Genomic DNA, 24,859 nt, shown 5'->3' with positions numbered 1-24,859 from the left:
CGACATTCAGGTTGCGGAGACAGGAGGATTACAAGACCCAGGACAGCTGAAGCTGTTGTTCTTTTTTGTTTTATTGTTGAGAAATAACTTCTCTCCTTAATCTTTTGCCCCCTCCTTTCTGTGAAGCAAGTGTATAAGCCCCAGGCAGGAAGATGAATTAGGAGTTTGGCATCTCAATAAATTTGTACCTAAGGAAGCTATTAAAAGCCAAGAATGTCACTGTCCTGCAGTTAAAGGTTGATGTCAGCCCCAAGGTCGTCTTCTTCTTCTTCTTCTTCTTCTTCTTCTTCTTCTTCTTCTTCTTCTTCTTCTTCTTCTTCTTCTTCTTCTTCTTTTTGTCTAAAGCTTCTATGATTCACACACACACACACACACACACACACACACACAGAGCCCATACTTTGAAAAACCCAAGATCAAGCATGCGGTGGCACACAGCTTTGGCGCCAACCCTCTGGTGGTGGACGTGTCCAGACTTTCCGAGTTCGAATGCCGCCCCAGTGTCCCCGTGTGACTCTCAGTGAGTCTCATGGAAAAAAAAAAGAAAGAAAGAAAAAAGAAAAACCCAAGATCTGGTGGCTATTGTCAAATTCACCTTGTGTAACCCATCTTCATGAGCTTCACAAAATTTACATTCCCCAAGGTAGCTGTGGTATAAGAACAAATATTTATAGATTCGTACACATGAGGACCAGAGTTTGGATTCCTAAAACCCACATAAGAGCTGGACAAGGCAACACCAGTCTATAAGCCCAGCGCTGGGGGTGGGGACACAGATTCCCCAGAGTTTACCAGCACAGCCTAGAGCTCAGCTCCAGATTTTTAATAAGAGACGCTGCCTCAAAAAATGGGGTACAGAACAAACAACAGAGGGGGACACCCAGTGTCAACCTCTGCCCTGCACACACACACTCCCACCCAAAGACACACAAGCACAAATACACACAAAAAAATAACAGCAACAAAACCCACAGGTGGGCGTGTGTTTCTCGTCCCTCCTGAAATGACTGCATGCATCCTGGTGTGTATCACTCACTGAGTGTGTCACTCACTGAAGCTTGTCCTTCCTGCTCTCCATCCGACTTTTGATTATCTCGGTGTGGATTACTCAATTTACAGTTTATATCCACCGCAAATTCCTAATCCCCCAGGGTCCTTTTTAGCCAATCAGCACATATTTAGGCTATGTCCTCTTGCTTCAAGTTAATGTATGTTTGGTCATTTTAAGCAATATTAGCATTAGATATAATTAGGAAGAAAATTAACTTTTCCCCCTAATCATATAGGAATCGTTGTATTCTGTGCTACATTTAAACAATTACCCTTCTGTACTCCATCATTAATGTGACTAATCTAAAGTAGCTTAAATGGAAATTCTATCAGGTTTAAACAAAGCATTTTACCGTTGTACCTTTTAGGAATAGAAGACATCTTAAGAGGGGCTCAAGAGCTGGATAACGTCATCAAGCAAGGATACTTGGAGAAAAAAAGCAAAGGTATTACTCAGACCCATGAAGAGCAGAACATTTCAGGAGAAGAAGAGGGAGGGACGGAGGAAGGGAGGGACCGAGAGAAAAGGGGAGGGAAGGAGGGACGGGGAGAAGACAGGAGGAGACGTTGCTAAAATATAGGATGTCTTCCTGGGGCCCAGTACTGTGCTAGGCTCACATAAGGCAAAAGCCAGGAAAGGAAGTAAGTGTGGTGTTAGTGTGTGTCAACTAAAGAGAGAAAGCTCAAATCTTCAGCATATTGTGGGCTTCGCTGGCATTGTTTCTGGCCAGTTTTGGTAGCAGACACCTTTAATCCTAACACTCTGGAGGCACAGACAGGTGGATCTGTATGAGATGGATGGATGGGTGGGTGGGTGGGTGAGTGGATGGACGGATGGATGGATGATATCCTTGTCCTCATCTCTCAGTGTGCTCCTATAAAGAGTCAAACTGTAGCAGAAGGAAGGAAACACACACGCCTTTGATCCCAGCACTTGGGAGGCAAAGACAGATAGATCTATTGGTTCAAAGCCAGCCTGGTCTACAGAGTGAGTTCTAGGACAAGCAGGGCTACACAGAGAAACCCTGTCTCAAAAAAAAGGAAAAAAAAGTGACAGTGTTTTTGTTAAGATGTAGTCTTTCCACATGTGAAGCAGCCGGGCAGTGGTGGCGCACGCCTTTAATCCCAGTGTTTGGGAGGCAGAGGCAGGCGGATTTCTGAATTCGAGGCCAGTCTGGTCTACTGAGTGAGTTCCAGGACAGCCAAGGCTATACAGAGAAACCCTGTCTCAAAAAACAAACAAACAAAAAAAAAAAAAAAAAAAAAAAAAAAAAAAAAAAAAAAAAAAAAACCAAAAATTCACGTGTGAAGCAGCCTGCTTCCAAATTTCACAGATGCCCAACTCTGTATGTCTCCAAAAACAAAGATATCATAGGAAATTTGAAAACAGCAGGGTGAGGTTTCATCCTAAAGGATAGAAAGTGAGTTAGATAAAAAGACAGCCAAAAAGCACGGAGAAGCAGCCTTACTCAGAGCCTGGGCCTGTGATGGAGTTCATCCTCGCCACTCAGTCAATATGGGATAACCTGTGGGAGTGAAAAGGAGGGTTTTACAGTCCATTAACTTGGGAAATAAAACAATAACCCACTCGACTGTGTTGTTGGATTTTACAGACTCTTGGGCGATTCTAGTTACCTGAATTTATGTCTCTTCTCACTCCTCTGTGTAGATCATAGCTTCTTTGGGTCGGAGTGGCAGAAGCGATGGTGTGTCATCAGCAGAGGGCTCTTCCTCTACTATGCTAATGAGAAAAGTAAGTGTGCTCCATTTACACAGCGGCATCTCACTCCTGGATACAAGCACTTCGTAAATTCTCAAGCACTTAGATCTCTAGATAACGGTCCTTAACTAACACCTATAGCGAGACATGCTTAGGAAAGAAATAGGTTTGGGTAACTAATACCTTGCCCACCACCAATAACACAGGCCAATTTAGCATTTTTTTTCCTCCTTAAACACTAAGTGTGGTCAACATATCAAAGGGTTATAGTCTATTATGACTCATTACACATTATCAGAATGGTTTAGCCTTCATTGAAAAAATAAACCTATGGAAGGAAGCCTTGGAAAATGGCTCAGTGGACAAAGTGCTTGCTGCATAACCATGAGAACTTGAGTTTAAACCTCCAGAGTCCTGTAAAGCTAAAGTAATAATACAGCTCTGTAACCCAGTGCTCTTACAGTAAGGGGTTGGAGAGATGGCTCAATGGTTAAGAGCACTGACTGCTCTTCCAGAGGTCCTGAGTTCAATTCCCAGCACCCACGTGGTGGTTCACGACTGTCTGTAATGGGATCCAATGCCCTCTTTTGGTGTGTCTGAAAAGAGCAACATGAACATAAATATACATACATATACATATATCTTGCAGGGAGGGGGAAAGAAAAGAAATCCCAGTGAGATGGGAGGCAAGCACAGGAGAATCCCCCAGAACTGTTAGACCAGCTAACCTGACATACACAGCAGCATGAGAAAACAGGCCTCTAGTAGAGGGAAGACAAGAACAGACATCAAAGGCTGTGCTCTGACCTCCGTGTGTGCACTGTGGCATGCATACCCCCTGTACTCACATATGGGACCACACACATACATACTTGCGTAAGTGAGAACACATACACACACACAAAGATATTAAGACAAAACACAGTAGCAATGGTATGGTAGCACGCTCCTCCAATCAAAGCTGAGGCAAGAGGATCACAAGTTCAAGGCTTGCCTGAGATATAGAGTAAGACTCTGTCTCCAAAGCCAAGAACTGGAGATATAGCTCAGTAGCAGAGCACTTGCCTGGTGTACACAAGGCGCTGAATCCAATTCCTAGCACCACACACAAAATAATACAGTAATATACTAATAATAACTCTGAGAAAGATTTAACTGGTGTTAACAATGGCCCAGAACCTTAAGGTTCAAACTCTCTTAGAGTACGCTCATGACTATTGGGAAGTAGTGGTCTAGTAGACATCCCTAGAGCCATGGAATGTTAAAATCTAAATGGTGATTGTACCCAAGAGACACTCTTCAGCCAGATGACAGCTGCAGCAGCCAAGTGTTGACTAAGAGGCAGTTTCTTAATGAGCCACCACGTGCTAACACACTTGCTCAGTCCCTGAGAAGAGAGAGAGGATTTAAACACAATTGGAGGGAACTACATATAATAATAATAAAGTTAAAAGTTATTATCGTAAATGAATGCTGTCTTACTGTTCTGTCGCTATCAAGAGACACCATGACCAAAGCGACTCTTACAGAGGAAAATATTCAGTCAGCAGGAAGCATGGCAGTGAGCTGGAGACGGGGCTGAAGAGTTAGTTCTACGGCTCATCCATAGACAGCAGAAATGAAGGCCACACTAGGCCTGGCTTGAACATATGAGACCTCAAAGCTCTCCTCCACAGTGACACACTTGCCTTAAATAAGACCCCAACAAGGCCAGACCTACTACAATAAGGCACACCTCCTGATAGTGGACCAAGCAGTCAAACACTTGAGTCTATGGCGGCCCTTCTTATTCAAACTGCCACAAGGCCAACTCCCTGGGAGAGGATACTCTTCTACAGATTGGGATCAATAGGAAGAGGAGATAAGTGTTGGAAGGGGCTCCCCTGGGGCCTCCCACCTTCATGCAGAGGCCAGTGGTGGCTCTACTAAAAAGGCCTCTAATTTACCCTCCAGCCTGTTCTGGTTTCCTTCGCCTCCTTTCTAAATTGTGTCTTCCTAGCCTGGAGAACAGTCTCCCTCACCTTTGATACAACCAGGGAGCTGCAGTTTGCTAGGGACCTGGGACCCTTAGGATTTATTTGCCCCTGGCTTGTGGCACTTGCCTCACTCTACCGCTCTTCCTGCTACGGTGGCACGGATTTCACCTTGTGGCCATCTTGGATCCCTCGGAGTCCTTCCCATTGGAGCTCACCTCGGCATGCTCAGAAAATTCAGCAACAAAAGTACCCTGTCCTTCTAACCCCAGTCCAGTTGCAAGTCCAGCAAATACCAGTTCTCCCCTAAATTCTAGACCTGGGCTAGTGGTCTGGCTCCATTGGTAGGTGCTTGCCTGGCATGCATGCCTGGCAAGCCCTGGGTTTGATCCTCAGGCCTGCATAAAACCAGTGTGATGGTGCATGCCTGTGACCTCAGCACTCAGAAGGTGGAATCTGGAAGGTCAGAGGTTCAAGGCCATCCTCAGCTATGTAGGGAGTTAAAGGCCAGCCTGGACTATGAGACTCTGTCTCAAAAACTAGGAGAGTCAAAAATTTGATTAATTAATTAGCAAATTAGTTAATTAATTCTAGACCTACAAGGCCAACAGCCATCCTATTCTTCAAACTAGTATGCTATCTGGACCACTGTGAAACCACTCATCATTTCCCTTGTGTTTAAATAAGTAGTTGGGGGACTGGTGAAAAGGCTCAGTGGTTAAGAGCACTTATCGCCTTGCAGAGGACCCTAGTTCCTAGCACCCGTGTGGTATCCCATAGCCATGTGTAACTCCAATTCTGAGAGACCCAACATCCTCTTCTGGCCTCTGAAGGTACCAGACATGCACATAGTACACATATTTACATGCAAGCAAACCATCCATACACACAAAATAAAAACAAATAAGTCTTCAAAAAACAAAGGTGACGAGTGTTGTCGTCTCTGGGTACAAAGCCATGTGTGTTCATTCAGAACTCGGTCTTACGGTGAGAGAGGAGGGGGCGACGAGAGAGGGAGAGGCTTGGAGACTTTTATTGACCATTTTGCTGTCAGGGTGAAATAAAATCTGGTGACCGAAGAAACAACAAAACATTTTAGTGGCCAGTTAGAACAAGGAGGGATACTTTAACAAAAAAGATTCTGGTGTCAGAAAGCACTGTTGCATGGTTCCCCTCTCGACACTTACTCCTTATTGTGCCCAGGACATTTTCTCCGTAGTTATAGTGTTTGTGTGTTTCTTTTAGCTCAACCAGGTAAAAATAGAACCTTTTCTGTCTCCCTCACTCCCTCCCATTCTCCCTCCTCATCTTCTCTCTGCATCTCCATCTTTCTTCCCTCCCTCCTGACCTCCTTCAAATCTTCCTCCTCCTCCCTCTCCATCCTCTTCCCTCCCTCCTCTCTCTCCTCCTTCCTCCCTCTTCCTCCTCCCCCTCCCCCAGTTTGTCCTTCATTTGCTATCATTATCATCCAAAGGCATCTGAGGCCCCGGGTTCAATCTTCAGCACTAAACGAGGTAAGGGAAAGATTCAATATCAATTCACTCCACTTGACAGAGGGCACCCTCACCACCCAGACCCTGCAGTGGCTGCCCTCTGTCTGAGCTACAAAATAGACACAACCTCTCTCAGGAAAACGGGGAGGAGCCCAGTGTTGTGTTTTGTTTTGTTTTGGAACAAATGTTGGGCTTCCCCCATCCCTGCCAACGGAAGTGACAGGCAGTGTGGTGTCTTCTTTGCCTCATTTGAGGTCTGTCTGTCACCTTCCTCATCCTCTGAAGATACCAACACTACTTGGTTACTTCCCAGTTTATCTCTAGGAAGACGATGCTACGTTTGAATCATCCTTCCTCTAGCATAAGTTCCCACCTGACCTGCAGGGGAGGGTGGGTATTTGAAGTAGGGTATGGAAGGAGATTCCAGGACTTGGGAATACCCAGCTGCCCCGCCCCTCCTTGAAAGTGAACTCTGCTGGCCCTGGTAATAAGGGCTGGGCTCTGTAATAGCTTTCAGGAGCCCCACTTGTGCAGGCTCTCTCACTGTAGTAGTAACTCCTGCTGTCTGTTATTGTAGATCTCTTAACATTCTAACACATTTCCCATCTTCCTTGTACACTTTCGGTAAAATAGCCTTTTGTGTTGCATTTCCCTTGCTTGGCACTGATCTCTGCCTGACGATGGCAGTAGCCTCTTCCCAAGCACCCCTAAGAACCTTTCTTAGACAATCGTGATTCCTCGAGGATGCAACAGCTGTTTGGTGCTTTTTATTTTCCATCCCAGAAAAGATGCCTTCCCTTCGCTGTTGTGTCTCTCTAGAGACACAAGGAGCTTTGCTGTTTTGCAGGCAAGCAGCCCAAAGGGACCTTCCTCATTAAAGGCTACAATGTCCGGATGGCCCCTCACCTGCGAAAAGATTCCAAGAAAGAATCCTGCTTTGAACTAACCTCGCAGGATAGGCGCAGCTATGAGGTAAGCCTGGTATTTTCCTTGCTGCTGTGTGTGAGCCAAGGTGGCTGGTGCTATGATGGATTCCACCCACTGTGCTACCCGCTCATGTCTCCCCACCAGCCCTCCTCCTGCTCCTTCCTTTGTTATGCAATGCCTTTTCTGTCTGTTGCTATGTTCTTCCTTGATACCCCCTTTACTTGTCTTTTATGGCTTCACCCCTCTCCTGTCTTCCCACTCTCGTCCCACAGGTGAGATTCTTGTGTATTACAACCCACAGTTCAGTTCTTTATGCACATACTGCTTTCACAGCTATAGCCCCTATTCTGTCTGGTTTTCCAACTGGTCATCCTGATGTCCTTCCATGAAATCCAAAACATGTTTGTTTGCATTATGCAACAGATGTATGAACTCAGCCTGTTTGTAAGTTGTTTTTATTATTAAATTATAATACTTATCCAGATAAAATATATATCCAGATAAAAGTTTTATGTGAGAAGTTCAAACCATTGTCCATAGAAACACTTTATAGAATTGTGTGGTTTTCAGGAACTATGACTATGCTGGAGAGATGATTCAGATGAAAACCTGAGTTCAAATCCACACAACTCATGGAACAAGCACGGTCTCAAGCACAGCTTATCTGTGCACTGGGGAGAGAGACCCAAGGATTGCTGGGGCCTGCTGAGTGCTAGCTGTGCCCAAAAAAACAGGAGCTCAAGGTTCTAGGAGACACTCTGCCTCAAAGGGAATAGTGAAAGAGGAAAACACCAGTGCCCTCCTCTGGCCTCTGCTTGCATACAAAAGAATATATATACTTGTGTGGTGTGTGTGTGTGTGTGTGTGTGTGTGTGTGTGTACACACACAGAGAGAGAATAACAATAAAGCATGAACCTACGTTTCTTACGCACCATGAACCTTTATCAAACCGTAATGATCATAGAATTAAAATGTTCTTTCATTTTAAGTTGACTCATTTTTAAGATTACAAAGGGTTAGTGCTTGACTGCTATTTGGCGAAACAATGCGGTCTGTTTTGATGCCTATCTCTGGCCCATTGAATCCAAACCATCCCTCTGGGCCATGGAGCCTTTCTTTGGCCCTTTCCTCCTCTCCTTATTTAATCCCACAGCCATTGCAGTAGCTAAATTCCTGTCACTTCAGCCAGCAGGCTACTTCAACAGCTTCCTAATTGCTCTCCAGTCTCCAGACACCCCCATTCAAACTCCTCCTAGCCACAGCTACTGAAAGAATCACCCAGTCTTCGGTGGAACTGGTAGTGGCTTCCTGTCACCTACATTTTAAGTCTAGTAAGAGCCTTCCTGTCCAATCCTCTGCTCCCCACCTGTGCTTGTACTTCAGCCCACCTGATCTGCTTAGATGTCACACATGATGTTTTCATGCTCACGTGGCTCAGTGGTTAGGAGCACTGACTGCTCTTCCAGGGATCCTGAGTTCAATTCCCAGCAACCACATGGTGGCTCACAACCATCTGTAATGGGATCTGACGCCCTCTTCTGGTGTGTCCGAGGACAGCCACAGAGTGCTCATTTACACAAAATAAATAAAATCTTTTTAAAAGGAAGAAAAGAAAGGAAAAGAAAAGAAAAACAAGTGCCCCTGCTGCCAAAGGCTCCTCCCTTGTAGTATTCTGGTCTCACATCAATACCACTTTGCTTCTCTTTCCACAAACCTTTTCTTCAACAAATCTTTGATGAAGAAGTGATTGAGTGAGTGGGTATATGTGGACATCCACGTCTGGACTTAAAGAGCTGTTCTCTCTGGTGTGTGAAATTGTGGAAGGCACAGCGCGGCTGCGTGAGATGTTCTGATGTTTTTGGTTTTGGTTTTGGTTTTTCTCAATGGCAAGAAGACAGAGAACCCTGAGGTCTGGGCTCGATTCTGAAACTCAGGCTCCTTTGAGTCTGTCTAGCAGCAGTTGTGAGCACTTTTAGTGATGGATACATGAATCCTCTTGTTTTTCCTCTAGTTTACAGCTTTTAGTCCAGCTGAAGCCAGAGACTGGGTGGATCAAATAAGTTTCTTGTTAAAAGGTAAGAGGCATCACTTTAAAAATATATGCTACACGAGTGGGCTTGCAGGTGAAGTTGTATTTTAAGAGTTTAAGCTAAAGGTTTCCGTGTGTGTTTTTCTCCTGGCTCTCTTACCGACCCTACATGGCCTTTAAATATAGCAACAAATAGTATCCTGTATGAATGGGCAGACAAGCCGGGCGGTGGTGGCGCACGCCTTTAATTCCAGCACTTGGGAGGCAGAGGCAGGTGGATTTCTGAGTTCGTAGGCCAGCCTGGTCTACAGAGTGAGTTCCAGGACAGCCAGGGCTACACAGAGAAACCCAGTCTTGAAAAAAAAAAAGAAAAGAAAAGAAAAAGAAAAAAAGAATGGGCAGACAAGGCAACCATCTGCCTGGCGGTCACCCTTGATGTCATTGCCTACTCACTGACACCGTGTAGAGAAGCCACTAATCATCATTTGGGAGAGGTTCAGAAAGCTGCTTAGCTCAGGTCCCTGTCCTACCCCACCCCACCCCTTTTATCCTGGAAAGGTAATTAATTCATAATAGCCATCATGTCATTGAGATCCAAGTCCCTCCTCTCCTCTTTTATTTTTTCCTTTTTGTTTAAAATTTGAGTTTTAAACTCATCTAGGTGGCTGTCAGGGACCTTGGACATTAAAAATAAATGGTGGTTTCCCAAGCCACAATAAAATATACCTTGCCTTGGGATGGCCTGAAGAGGTCAAACGGCTGTTCTTAGAGTGCCCTCTGCTGGCCAGCCTGCAGCAGCCACAGTGGCCCAGGAAAGCATCCCCCTGAGAATAGCCAAGCAGGTAAGCTTTGGCCTAAGGAGGACCTTCATACACCATCGTAGCAGGACCCTGCCTCAGTAAGTTGCAAGAACAGCAACTCCATATATGGCCCATATCTCAAGGAGAAACACATCCACCTAAAAACACCAAGCTTTCTCATCACGGTTTATTATTCCGCTGTAAGATTTTATGGTGGATAAAAAGAAGAAAGCGCCCCAGCCTTAATTACAAGAATTGCCTCTTTTCCTCAGTCTTACCTCTGCTATCACAAAAAACAAACTACTGCGTGCACCAGCAGCAACACGTATAATAGGCTGGAACTAGGCAGACACGAGCGTTGATGGTGAGGCTACAGGGTACACTCTCATCTAGGTGCCTAGGATTTATGCGTGTAATATACCCCTAAGTGTGTAAACCTCAATAAAACTCAAAGCAGCTTTATTGAGCTGTACCCTGTGGTACTTTCAGAATCTCACATTGAAGAAATTATTCATTCCATTTTATTTTAAAACAAACAAAATAATAACATATGGTTTAAGCCGCAAATGTGCCTTTGATCCTTTCCTCCTATGAAGTCGCCAGAATTCAGATGAAATTTGTTGGGGAATCTTTATTAAAAGCCTAATCAAGCCAAACAGTTTTATTGCGTTTCGAAATGAACTGTTCCTGTCTCTCCATCCTTCCCTTCCCCAGAGTATGTCAGTGCGCACACGGGGTCCTTGCAGAGGCCCCTCAGTGGGGGTTTCCGGGAGCTAGCTGAAGGCAGACACCGAGTTCCCAGCCCCCTACCAGAATTGAAACCAATCTTTCTCCCCGCCCTGGTGCTCACCAGTGCTGTAATGGCTAAACACCCTCTCCTCAGTGACCCACTTTAAGGTCAGCCAGGCCGTAAAAGGACATGGTAACTGCTGTTTGGCCATTCCGTCCGGTCACACCACTGTGGTGTTTTCCCATGCCCCTATTTCTTTCCTTCTGCTGCTTTTTCCCATTTTTTTCTTCCCTCTCCACAAACAAATTTGTCTGAATTCCACAGTGAGACGACCAGGAGATGAGCATCTGAGAGCTCAGACACCACCATATTGCCCTGACCCTGTCACCCTAGCCAACTTAGAGCCATCGCTCACCCATCCGGTTTTCTGCTTGGTGAGCAGAGCATGGCACCCAGGCAGTGCCTCGTCTGGCCTATTTTCTTCCCTTCACCTTGCGTTTTCATTCACACACCCATACTTTTCAGGGCTGCTTCATCCTGACCACATTTTATTGCCAGGGAGGATTTATGTTGGTGGGTTAAGTCTGACACAGTACCGGGCTGGCCTTTTCTGTAGATTTCCTGCCACCGAGGCCCGCATTAGAAATAACAGCCCTTAACCTAGTGTTTCATTTTCTCCTGACATGTTTTATTCCCATCCCTCCTCCTCCCTTGCCTCCTCCTTTCCCAGCCTTCTTCTTCTTTTTTTTTTTTTTTTTTTTTTTTTTTTTCTATCTTTGCTCATTCTTATCTTTGCTCCGGTGGCAGATCTGAGCTCCTTAACCATCCCCTTTGAAGAGGAGGAGGAGGAAGAGGAGGAAGAGAAGAAAGAAGAGGAAGAAATGTACAATGACATCGATGGCTTTGACTGCCCAAGGTCTGGTTCCCAGTGCAGAGCCGTGGCCTTGCCTGAGCCTACAGACAATGAGGAGGACATTTATGAAGTCCTACCAGGTGAGAGACTTCACCAGCTAACTACCCACCTCCCGATACTAGCAAAAACTCTTGACCTAGTGGAAGAATGAAACAGCCCCCAAGGTTATCCCCATCTAAATGTCATTGTCTGAAGGAGATGGTGTAGGAAGCCCTGTGGCTCTACCGTGTTCTGGGAACAAGATGAAATACTCTTTCAGCTGTACCATGTGATGGGACATCACTTACCAAGGGTAAAGGCTAGAGACCACTCCCTTTGGTTTTCATTGACTCACTGTGAGTTTGGGGGTCCTTCTCATAACTCTCTCTAATCCCTGGCTTATTTTTCTGTAGAATCCAGAGAAGGACAAAGCATTGTCTCAAAAGGAAGGGAGGAGTTCCAAAGTCTGCGTTGTGCAGATGCCAACAAACCATTTTAGTAATAATGTTGTAATCTGATAGAACACAACCGGTTATCACCCTAAGTCAAATCTCATCTCCTAAGAATAAACCTACCCTGCTTCCCCTCTCCCCCTGCTAGGGCAGGTTGAGTCTGGAGCCCTCTCCTTCAGAAGAAGGCGGGCTCACTAGCATCTCAGAAAATGCAAAGTCATCACTGCTCCCTCGGAGCCACTTCTGGTGGGGATCCAGCAGCTGGTGAACAGTACAGAACACAGTGGGGGTCAGACTGGAAAACCAAAGCCTGAGCCTTTTAATTGCGAGGTATTTAGATAATGGGAAAGTTGAATCTTCCAGTCCATTCAGGAAGTGCTCCTGTGGAAATTTGCCAGGAGTTTAGTACTCTGCTAAGAAATTCAAATTAAGCCAAAATTTATAGCAATTTAAACCTGCATCCCAGATGAACCTGGGAACTAAGGTGAATCCAACACTTAGGCCCCTGAAGACAGGGCCCCTTGCTAAAAGCAGCATCAGTAAATAATTGCATTTCAAGGCTCCCTAAGAGGAGGGCCCAGCCCTCTTAAGTAGGCATTCCCTATTTGTCTCTTGCCTAAGAGAGAAGCCACGTCATTGCTCTCTGAATTAAGTTGCAAGTCTGTGTCCACACAACCCCATCAGTCCTTCCCCTCCATCCTCCAGCCTCTACCAGACTCCACTTCCGCAGCTTTTTTGGTTGTTGTTGTTGTGTTTTATTATGCAAATGATATCTTGGTTGAGGTCGAGCCATTTCTTGTGTCTGAAGTTAAAAAAAAAATGATAATTTCCTCAGCAAGTCATCGTCGTTAATGAAGTTTTACAAAAACAGATACAACCAAAGGAAAATAAAATTTCACAGGTGATAAATTTTTCCAATTTCCCTGGCAGAATTCGATAGGATTGTTAAATTAAGAGTGAAGGTGTCTGTTAGGAAGCAACGAGCAGTGATGGGTAATTTTATAGAGTGGAAAATTGAATCAAATTGCTACATTAAAACAGAGCTCCTCTGAGAATCTTCCTCCACAGCCCATGCCATTGCAACAGCAGGGTGCAGAAACGGATCTAATTCACCACACTCCCTAAAAGGAGAGGCACTCCCCTGCTTGGCCAGAATCTTCCTAGAGAGCTCACACCAGCCCAGGTTCAGGGAAAGATGCTGGTGAGGTTCCAACTCTTGGAAGAATGTTCTGGGGAGCATCTCCCCCAAGCCACTGTGCCTTCTGGGATGCAAAGAAAAGGTGTATGGTACTCAAAAGAAGCCAGGGAGGATGAGTCTGATGCTCTAGGACGGGGAGTGGAGGGAAAGAGACCTCAGAAAACAGGATGGGTTTGAGGCCATCCCCTTACTCAGGGTCAGAAGCAAGGACTGTTCCACCAACCTCTGAGTGACCAAGTCCATCTGGCCTCCTACACTCCTACACACAGCTGAGGTCTTGGGAACTCCTCCAAACCTCCCACTGCTTATATACAAGAATGGACCCAAGGGCATAGAGCTTAGTCAGCCTCCTCAAACAGCTAACCCTGTGCCCACAACTCTGATCCACAGAAACTGAGGGAACCACACTACAGAAAAGGTGGAATCTCTTTCTGCAGGTTAGAGGGATGGCAACTACCTTGCCTGTGCATCCAATGAACGAAAGCCACTATCCAGCACAGCTCTCACAGACAGCATGGGGCGGGGAGGTATATAGTCGTTTAATTATCATGTGATTATTTAGCCACGTGTCTCCATCATCCAAGCTTTCTAGCACCCCACCATTGGTGCTTCTGAAATTGCTGTATGTGTTCTGCATGTGCCACACCACTGTCCTAAAGAAACAGAGAAGGAATGTGAGGGGACCAGCATCATCTCCCCTTCCACCCCACCACCCAAAGCCCCCCCCCCCGCATGCCAGCCACTACCTACTGAAAAACAGCATGTGAGAGACAGCTAGATACACCAAGCACAGAGCTGGCTGTAAATGTGCTAGCTGTGAGAACTGGAGTAAGCTCCTTGCCCTGTCTAATTGTCTACTTGTGAAAAGGGCAAAGTGACAAGGTAGCTTCCTAAAAGGATTTGAGGAGGAGCCTGGGAGTGTTATGTGTGCACTTAGCGTGGAGCATGGGCAAAGGGACACTCCACATGTGACAGTAGTGTGGACCTGGTGCCGTTTAATAGGAAATATTACTTCCTCAAAGAGTTGGGGGATGGCTAAGGTCCTACCCTCACCAGCCAGACCCAAGACACTCTAGCTAGACACTTGTGGCTATATGGGTGAAGCAGGTGTGAACCCGAAAATCCTGAACAGATGGAATGTGGAGAACACCTTCTGCTCCAGCCCTTTTTTTAACCAAGAGGCCAGGTGCTGGGTGGAGGGACAGCCAGTAGTAATACTGGATTGTGCAAGCACTGCACACTTACCAGTAGTCAAATGGCTTGAATCTCTAGCGTCCATTTCATTATAACAGGTGAACATGCTTTGTGAAAGATGTTTAGTATTGGCAGGCATGCTGGTCCTGCTTTTGGGGGTGGAGCCTATGGGAGTCCTCACTGTGCCTATGGGGAAAGCCATGCAAGTGAGTCTTCCCTAACCCAAGTGTATTATAAACGGGCATCTAGAAAACTGAAAAGAATATGCAAAATAACAAGTCAATAAAAAAAAGTTTTCCTAACCAAAATAATATATGGGCCATCAAATTAAATGCGTGATAACCCATTAGTCATGAGGTGATTAGCGTTTTACTATATGGCTAGCACTCTTGTTCGCAGGAGGGAAGCCAGAGCACTCAAGGTTTTCAGCCAGACCACAAAAAAAAAAAAAAAAAAAGTTAGTCCAGGCTGGAGAAATGACTCAGCTGTTAAGGACACTGGCTGCTCTTCTAGAGGTCCTGAGTTCAATTCCCTGTACCCACCCACAGAGTGCCTCACAAGAGTCTATAATGGCCAGGCGGTGGTGACGCACGCCTTTAATCCCAGCACTTGGGAGGCAGAGGCAGGCGGATTTCTGAGTTCAAGGCCAGCCTGGTCTACCGAGTGAGTTCCAGGACAGCCAAAGGCTATACAGAGAAATCCTATCTCGAAAAACCAAAAAAAAAAAAAAAAAAAAAAAGAGTCTATAATGGAACCTGATGCCCTCTTCTGGTGTAGAGACATACATGTAGACAAAGCACCCATCTGCATAAAATACATAAATAAAAAGAGAGGGATTTGCAGGGGCTTGGGAGCTGGAGAGATGGCTCAGAGGTTAAGAGCACTGGCTGATCTTCCAGAGGTCCTGAGTTCCGTTCCCAACAACTGCATGGCCGCTCATAACCATCTATAATGAGATCTGGGGCCCTCTTCTGGCCTGCAGGCACACATGCAGGCAGAATGCTGTATACATAATAAATAATAAAATCTTTATAAAAAAAAAAAAAAAAGTTAGTCCTGGAAAATATGGCTTCAAAGTTGGTATCCACTGGGATTCTAAGATTCCTGTTGAGAATATGGGGGCCCTTGAGTTTTACGATTTCATTTGTAGTAGATTAAATTTCAGAGAATGGCCTAAATGCAGTATGAAAGCCAGATGTTAAACTTACAGGCTTTGGAGCTGGAGAGGTAGCTCAGTGGTTAAGAGCACTTGCTGCTCTTCCTTCCATAGGACCAGGGTTCAGTTCCCAGCACCCACCTTGGACAGTTCACAACTCCAGCTCCAGAGGCCTTGATACCTTCTTCTGGCCACCATAGGAACTTGTACATGCTATACACATCACACACACACACACACACACACACTAAAATAAATCTTTTTTAAAAACATTTTTCTAAACATTTTCACATCTTTTTTGAAGTTATTCTGCAGATGAGCGCAGTCCTAGATTCAAAATTCCATATAAGAACATTTTTTTTTATCAGATCCTGCATTGTCTGGGGCCTCAAAGGTAGAAGCCAGTAAGGCATCTGAGACCTTGGGGAGCAGTAACACTGCCCCACAAGTTATTTCAGACACAGAAGCTAAACTGCTTTATAATAAAGCATATAACTAGGTTTCTTTCTTTCTTTTTTTTTTTTTTAATTAGAGACAAATGGAAACAATATTCTGTGGGATTATCTTTCCCCCTGCATAGTTGTCCGGACACATAGGAAGAAGGAACAGTGATAGCTAAAGATCTAAAGAAAGAAAAATGCAAAAACAAACGCAAGCCCAAAACACAAAATATATGAAGAAGAGTCAGTACAGTCCCCAGCCTCTTTCTAGTCTCTTGGCCTCTTTTTTTCCTCATCCCTGGTTACTCTATCTTAACTGTCTGTCTGTCTGTCTGTCTGTCTGTCTGTCTGTCTGTCTGTCTGTCATTCTGCCTATTACCTCACACCCTGAGCAACAGCCAGCCACAGGGGCCAGTTGGAACCATGCTATCTATGTCTTCTACCTAGCATGCTCCTCTAGTCTCTGCCTGTGAAGTGCTGCACACTCTGCTCAGATGTGTCCTCAGATGTGACACCTTCTCAGATGCCACTGCAATTAAGCTCTGCCTCTGACCATGCTGGTTTGTAGCCTTGTGTTTCTCCCCAGTTAGTAGGTATTCAGTTATTATTTGTAGAATTAAATTCTGTGCCTCCCAACTGTTGGTATTAACACAAACTGAGTTTGATATCTTATAGATCAACCATATCATAGAGATAGGATAGATGTGTTGCGAGGTAACAGTTGAGATTACCCAATACACAGCAGAGAAGAGATGTTACAGCATACAGGGGTCTATGGCTTGTCTGGGCATGCCAGGGAGTGGTTCATTCCTATTCTTCTGGATGGCCCCTTTACATATCAAGTCTCCTCCCTGTATTTCTCTTGCATCTGTCACCAGAGCACCTTGACATCTGGCTGCACATTAATACACTAGGCATTTTCTTATAGCTGTTGTCACTGTTGGGAAAACTGCTTTTCCCTCCTTTTGACGTAATCATTTTTTTCTCCTGTTATTCTTTCTGGTATCAGTTTCATGAATGTCAAGGGTGGGTGCCAGAGCCACACTTCAGAAAGGACTTGGGTGTCAGAAGCAGCTAGCACCTCACTGTCCCTCCTAGGTGGACTCAGTGTCCTGTTCCTCTCAGCCTCTCATTAGTGTCCCTGACACTGTGCCAAGAATGTTGATTGAAATCGACTCTCCCAATTCAGATGCTCATTTGTGATGCCCCATGGTTCCCTCACATGTTCACACAGTTAACAGAATCTTCTTCAACTGTTTTCCCAACTGAGATGAGATATTTGGGGATCAAGTGGAGCATTTAATGTAATAAGTGGGCAGTAATCTTCAGAGGTTAATTTGTTTAAAGCCTGTGTGAGATTGGGGTCCCATATGCCCCGTTAGGAGCCAGGACCGTTATAATCTATTACTGTTTAAAGTTGAGCTAGCACATAAATTTTAATTCTCTCTTAAATGAAGATGTATTTCCATGGATGTGATGCTAAAACGCCCAAGAATATTCTTATAAAGAAGTCCAGTGAGCTCTTTAACCTAAAGAAAGATTTTTTTTTTCAAAATGGGCTTTTAAAATGAAACCCTCAGGCCAACAAGATGCCTCAGTAGGTAAGCATGCTTGCGTATGATCCACACGGAAGAAGGAGAGGAGCAACTCTCCCAAGTTATCCTCTGACTTCTGACATACACCCTGGTGCGTGTGAGCACACGTGTATGTACACACACACTTAATAAGTAAAAATAAAGCTTCTTTTTGAGGAGTAACAAAAACAAGAAAGTTAACTCCCTAACCCACCTGTATTTTTAAACAGGAAGCCTTTTTTAAAAAATCCCAGTTACATGGTAATTGTCTTGACCTTGGACCTTGTGAGATACCAGTTTGGCTTCACAGAAGGGTCCGAAATCAATTGTATGAAACCCTCTCAATCTAAGAAGGTACCAAGAGCAGTGCTCGTCATTAACCAGCTGTAGAAGGGGCTTCTTCTACTGTGTGACCCCCAACCTCAGTCCCCCACTGTGTGAAGGGTTCTCAGCCTCAGTCCTGCAGTGACCCCTGAGACACAGCCCACGCCCAGCAGTAAGAAGGCTTCTTAATGGAAGGCCAGTTTCAGCCACCGGAGGACAAGGCAGATAGAACAGAAGTGGGGGATCAGAGCTTCCCGTTCACATCCATCCCTGTAAGGCCTGGTAACGGTGGCAAATAATACACATACTTAATGGCCAACATTTCTCTTTCTTTCTAGGTGACTCCAAAGTTACAATGGAAATCAGAGAGTCTGTTCTGAGACTGAATAATGCACATTTCTATTTTTTCCGTTGGTTTTTTTTTTTTTTTATCATGACTAGATTAAGTGCGATTGCCTGAAAGGATAAAGGAGTCAGGTTTTAGTTTTCATTTTTATCATTGCAAATACATTTACATTCTCCTTTTTTACAAATGCAAAGAGCAGGCAGGCCACTTTCAATAATTTATTTTAAAATCAATGCTAATGAGGTTATGTCTCGTCAGTGGCCGAGTTTTACAATAAAGTCTGATTTATTTAGAAAAGATCTTTGGTGTAGCTTCCCATCTAATGGCGGTGGGAAGGAGGTGGAGCAGCAGGCACGGTGACCCTCCAACTTCGGATCCAATTTGTAATTCACAGCGGAGATCTGACCCAATTTACATTGATTAGACTTGGGAGGAAGAGACAGCTGCGCACGGACAGCAGAGGTAGAATAAACGCTCTCTGCAAAAGTGCCTAAGCACAGCACATTATTGGTCCTTGTGATTGAGTTGTCTGATACCAGGAAAACAGTCGCTTGCTGCCCAGATTATTGGGCATCTCTACAAGGAGGATGCACCAACTCACGATGTAATATTGTCAGTCCTGAAAAATTAGCCCCACAGAAAAAAGGAAAAACATCATAGCAGAAGAAAGGAGCAGAAGAGAGCACGGGAAAGACGGTGTGAGAAGAATGGGATTTGTTTCTATGTGCCCTGTTCCCTACATTTGACGTCACACCTCCCTTACTTCATGTCTTTGTTCTTGAGGTGGGATTGGGGAACTGTACAGGCAGTGACAGGGAAAGCCCTTACTGATGGACTCTACACAGAAATAAGAATCCTTCAAAGAGATGGAGAGCTGGCTCAGAAGTTAGCACTGACTGCTTCTCCAGAGGACCAGAGTTCAAGTCCCAGCACCCACATGGCCACCACAAATGTCTTTAACTCTTGTCCAAGGGGATCCAACATCCTCTTCTGCAAGCACCCAGCAGCACGCATGTGGTACACTTACATGTATACAGGTGAAATATTCATACACATAAGATAATTTAAAATTTTTCTTTCAAAGGGGTCCCTTTTCTACAGGTCTATAGGGCAAGCATGTGAATGCATGTATCTTAAATCTTGGTAACAGGTGAGTTACTTCTCCAGAATGTTAAACTCTTAATTTTTATTTTTCAGAGGACAGTATCATTTTTATGAACATAAAATCAGGAAGTGGCTTGTGTTTCTTTGTTTGAGACAAGGTCTTACACATAAGCCCAGGCTGGCCTTGGACCCACCTTCTAAGTGGGATCAAAGGTGAGAGCCGCCACAACCCTTTCTAAACCAGGCATTTTCAATGCTCTGTAGTAGCCTAACACATTTTGTGCTGTTTCTTCTTCCCTTTGACCTTAGGACTTACTTACTTAAATTTGACATTTTTTAAAAAGCTAGAGGGAGACTGTCCCCTGGCCATCTCTTCGAAGATTCCATTTGTGAAGAAGTAAGGCCAGTGTGTGAAATAAAACCTAGGAAGAGGAAATCAAGTGTGCTCAGGAAAAACTGAGTAAAAGGCTCTCAAAACATGGCTCACTGTGCCCTATCCCCCCCCCCCCGTGTGTGTGTGTGTGTGTGTCTGTCTGTCTGTCTGTCTGTCTATCTGTCTGACTGTGTGTCTAAAAGAAAAAGAGAGGTGGGCTAGTTTATGAAAAGGCCAGTGAGCCTATTTCTGCCCCATATCTATGTATACATGCATTATAATTCTATCTCCTAAAATAGGATTATTAAATGTGGCTCTAATTCTCATACTTTCTTAATAAAGCTCCAGTTCCCATTATATCACATAGTATGAAGCCTGAGATGAAACAGGTTAATGAGGGTAAGAAACTCAAGCCAATCACATTGTGACGTTGGCCATATAAACACTTGACTGGAGTTAGACACTAGCGTTGACTTAGAACCCATTGTGAATCCACAGCAATTAATTAAAAGACCATTCCATCTGCCCTCAGGAGCCTATACTCTAATGAACAAGGCAGGCTGAATAAAACAGTAAAAGAATAAAAATAAAAATAACTACAGGCCTCAAGTACTAGGAACATAAAACTATGTTCATGACCAGCCTCCGAAACAGCTGAACAAAAATGGGTATGTTAAAGACTAATTAATCACAGAAGGTTTAAAACCCACTTCCAATCACACACGTGCATGCACGTGCACACACACACTAACTCACACATACTAACTCTGGATGACTAAAACCAAGATGTCTACATGGAGATAACAAATGCAAGCAAGAATTCCACAAAGAGAAGTGAGGACTGAGGAAAATAATCGGGTCCAATAAAAAGCCCCCTGGGTGATCCAGTTGGAATTGGGTAGGAAGTTCCACCAAGACAGGAACCTTGGCATGCTCGCCTGATGCATCCCTGCTCCCAGTGCAGCTCCCCGTATACAACATGTGCTTCAGAATATTTCAAAACCAGCAATGAATAGAAGGGGAAGGAGTGGAGGCCCATTCGAAGGTGAGAGATAACTGAAGGGAGGAAAAAAAAGAAGAAAATGTGTTAACTAAACTTCCCTTAAAGGAGAGTGTTTCCTAACTTGACGTGATAGCACAGTCCTATAATCCTAACTCTTGAGAGGCTAAGGTAACCGGATCATGAGTTCAAAGCCAGCCTGGGCTCCATAGCAAGGCCCTGCTTTGAAACACAAGAAAAAAGAGGGGGTCAGTGAGCTCAGAGAAAGGTGACACCCTCAAAAGAAAGAGCACGATAGACTGACACCCCACACACACTGACGCTAATCCTGATTGTTTGTCCCCTCAGATGAAGATGATCTAGAAGAGGATTCGTGTGGCGCTCATCGGCGACGAGGTATAAGACAGGGTTGCACAACACTGGGTGGAACCATGGGGCTTCTGGTTTGAGAACGCACTGTCATTACTGGTCCTGGTACATGACCCCAAAAGCCCAAAATATAGTGACTGGATAGAGAAGTGCCTTAACTTTAAAAGCGGACACCCAGTCACTTTAACCGATGTCCTAGCACAGCCAAGATTTGTCTTCAGAAGGTAGGAAGCCAAACCAGATATTTATTCTTTTTCCTATCAGTATTTCTTATATCAGTGCAGTGAAAATAGAATTGTCTCATAGGAGATCAGAGGATTGAGAATGGAAATGTCTCCTATCTGAGAGGCCCGGAGATTGCGAGTTGAGAAGGGAATAGAAATGTGTCAGATCTGAAAAGTGAGCCTGGGGTGAAGGATAGAACGACGGAGGGATGCTGACCTCTGATGGGCTGGTTTGATTCCAGGCACATTTGGAAATGAATATGTAACAGGTTTGTTGAATACAAAATTACATCTTATTCATCCCTGCCTGTTAACCATGCTTCAGGCTCTTAGTGAGCCCATCCCTCCTAAGGTCACATGGGCTTGGGAGTCTCCTTAAGTGGACCAAGGACTCACTCCTTCATTGTCAGTGAAGGAGTGTTGCACGTTGCTTGGGCCACCTCAAGGACATTCATTCTATCAGCAGAGTCGGATTCAAGAGTGATTTAGATATGAGCAGATTTTTTTCCTTAGAGTCTGAAATTCGTAAGTTTAGGAGTTCTTTCCCGTTTTCCCTCCCTGCTCTCGGTTTCTCTGGCCTTTTGCTTGTTCTCTTCTTGCCTCCCTCCCTCCTTTGCTTTAGACTTTTCTTCTCACTCATAGTCACTTAGTAAGTCCTCTTTTCCCTTTCCAGTCGCTGCAAGAAATGGGCGCACGTCCATGCGTGCGTGCGTCCGTGTGTGTGTTTGTGTGTGTGTGTGTGTGTGTGTGTGTGTGTGTGCGTCCGTGCGTGCTTGCGTCCATGCGTGCTTGGGAGCATGCGAGCATGCATGAGAGAGGACAATCTCTGGTCTTGGTCTTGGTCCTAGCCTTATACTTTGTGTGGCAGAGTCTCTTTGTTGTTTTGGCCCTGCACCATTTGCCTGACCTGCTGGCCCACGACCTGCTACCCAGGACTCTTTAGTCTCTTATCTTGCTATGGAAGCCCTGGGATCACAACCATGTGTAACCTCTCCTGGCTTCTAGATAGGTCTTCATGCTGGCTAGACAAGTGCTTTCCCCTGCAGGAAATGACTCTTAAAGGATTAGCGAAGAACTCAGGTTTGCAAAGACCCAACTTCTCCCTGGGAAGAGGGAACACAGAGGTCATGAAGCGGAAGGGAGAGCACTTGGGATGCGTACACTTGGATTCGAGGATGTTAGCTCCTAATGATAAGCCCATGACATTAAGCCCTCTAAAACCGCATTTCTGAAGTTTGGTTGTGAGCCTTAGCCTTTAACGGCTGAGAGCTCTCTCTAGCCCTGAAACCTAATTTCTATTGTTCCTACTTGCCATACAGAATCCCAACAGAAAATCTGTTCTGACCTAGAATATCCCAAATAAGGCTTTTCTCTACCAACTTCCATCACAATCATAGGAAGACACTCCCTCATCATGGACACCTTGGGTGGGATAACTAGAAGCTTTCTGTGGCCAACACTGTATTAAACTCCAGGAAGTGTCAGCATCCTAGCAAAATCTCACTTTCCCTCCCAGACTCCTCCCTCCTCTCATTTTCTCCTGCCTGCCCCTCCCCTTCGGTTCTATCTGGGAGGTGCAAGGAGATTTATTTTTTTAGCTATCCCAACAGGTATAATTCAATTAGGATTTTTTTTTTTTAAAAAAAGAAGTCTTTTGTTCCTCATACATCCTGCCTCCGGAATAGGTGTCGTTAACATGAGGCTAGCTCTATGTTCCCGAGGCTTGTACTTTCCACCACTTATAATGATTGGTGACTCGCTGATTAAAACACAGGAGGACTTTTCGCTCTCTCTGCAGAATCCGAGGCAGTGATTTTTATTATTTGTGTTTACTTATTTATTTATTGAATTTACACAGTGCCTTTTCTCCAAAGGAGCTATAGAAACTGCAACACATATGTAACTTCCCAATGTCATCTCTTAGTTTTATAGCCACAAAATATAGAGATCTGGGGGAAGGGCCAACAGCCTGAATGAAAGCATTTAAAAGGCTGGGACAGAGTAAATTCTTAGGTCATAGAAAAGCAATGTACGTTTCCGTGTCTTTTCGTTTTTCTCAGGTGTTATGTGTTTGCAAGGGAAAGGCCTGTCCCGGCTGCCTTTCCCCTTAAGGTCCTGTGGCTGACGCATCTAGGACTCTTCTCTATCCGACAAACCCTGTCACTTGATGCTGCACTTTCTCTGACAGAACTGCTAACATTTTTCAAACCCACCTCCAGATCTTATCCAAAGAGGGAGAGAGGAACAGAATCCAGTTTATCCTTATTGAGTGTTAATGACCCTGTAGGATGCAATTTCTTTTATTTTATTCTGTTACCTAGAAAATCTATCACAGCCTTGTAGTATTGATTGCCCAATCTATAAAGAGCTCGCTTTACAGCGTGACTGTTAGTAACACGGTTACTTTAATGAGTGACTCTTCAACACCTCAGATTCTCTCTAAATTCCAGTTTGGCAGTCCCACAGTGGATCTAACACTGAAGGTCTTTAGTGGTGAGATCGTATTTTCCTGCTTTGCTGTGAGAAACTCTGGGTAGCCCAAAGCAGGACTCACTGTGAGCTGTTGGTATAAAATTTTCCTTTGCTTGGGTGTGCCATGCCATAGAGACAAGTCACCCTTAGACACATAAAGTCGCTAGCCAAAGGTCTTCCTCCCCCAACCCCCACTCTCTGTCTCTCTGTGTTTGTCTCTATGCCTCTCTGTCTCTGTGTTTCTCTTTGTCTCTGTGTCTCTGTGCCTCTGTCCCTCTTTGTGTATCTCTGTCTCTATGTGTCTCTGTCTTTGTCTCTGTGTGTCTCTCTGTCCGTCTGTTTGTCTGTGTGTCTCTCTGTCTCTCTGTGTATCTCTGTCTATTTGTTTTTCTCTGTATGTCTCTGTGTACCTTTATGTGTCTCTCTCTCTTGTGTCTCTCTCTGTGTGTGTCTTTGTCTCTCTGTCCTTCTGTTTGTCTCTGTGTGTCTTTCTCTGTCTCTCTCTCTCTCTCTGTGTGTCTCTGTCTTTCTGTCTCTATGAGCATACCAGGCTTGGTCTTATAAACATCGAGTCATGTTGAAAGAGCAAAAGAGTGGTCTTTCATAGGCTTTCCATCCTGGAGACCCTCTGCTGGCCCACTGTGGTGCCCGCTGACAGAAAAGTCTTACACCAAACCAAAGGGAAGACACAGGCTCCAGTAGCTCTTGTCCTCTGTTTTTCCAGGACCAACCCTGAGTTGAGCATCACCCGCTAACATTTTAACCCAATAAAAGGAACCGATGAGGTGAGAACCAGGACCTGTGATTGTTCCCCATTCATAAATCATACTTACAAAATTAAGGGGCATAGTAATTTCATAACTCAAGATGAAATGGGCTTGAACATAAGCAAATGGTATGGAAAACGAGCAGAAAATATTCTTCCTGCTCTGGTGTCACAGTGAGTGGCACCTGGCAAGTTTCTTCATCTCTCTGAAATCGTTAATAAGGTAGCAGTGGGTGTCTGCTTTGAGTGTAC

At 44.8% G+C, this 24,859-nt stretch overlaps 1 protein-coding gene across 1 annotated transcript in view; it reads left to right on the top strand.

The window, feature by feature from the left end:
• The window catches only part of Skap1 (src kinase associated phosphoprotein 1), a 294,139-nt gene that overhangs the window by 237,356 nt on the left and 31,924 nt on the right, over window positions 1–24,859 (top strand). Inside the window, exons 5-10 of the mRNA XM_076935898.1 lie at window positions 1,419–1,496; window positions 2,720–2,803; window positions 7,084–7,208; window positions 9,176–9,239; window positions 11,531–11,716; window positions 21,125–21,172. Coding sequence (XP_076792013.1) covers window positions 1,419–1,496; window positions 2,720–2,803; window positions 7,084–7,208; window positions 9,176–9,239; window positions 11,531–11,716; window positions 21,125–21,172 — 585 coding nt within the window. The remainder of the gene's footprint in view (window positions 1–1,418; window positions 1,497–2,719; window positions 2,804–7,083; window positions 7,209–9,175; window positions 9,240–11,530; window positions 11,717–21,124; window positions 21,173–24,859) is intronic.

The sequence above is a fragment of the Arvicanthis niloticus genome, chromosome 6, assembly GCF_011762505.2.
Source record: "Arvicanthis niloticus isolate mArvNil1 chromosome 6, mArvNil1.pat.X, whole genome shotgun sequence".
Classification (NCBI taxonomy): Eukaryota; Metazoa; Chordata; class Mammalia; order Rodentia; family Muridae; genus Arvicanthis; species Arvicanthis niloticus.
The sequence above is the reverse complement of the archived record's forward strand: the minus strand, read 5'-3'. Positions and strand labels throughout refer to the sequence as shown.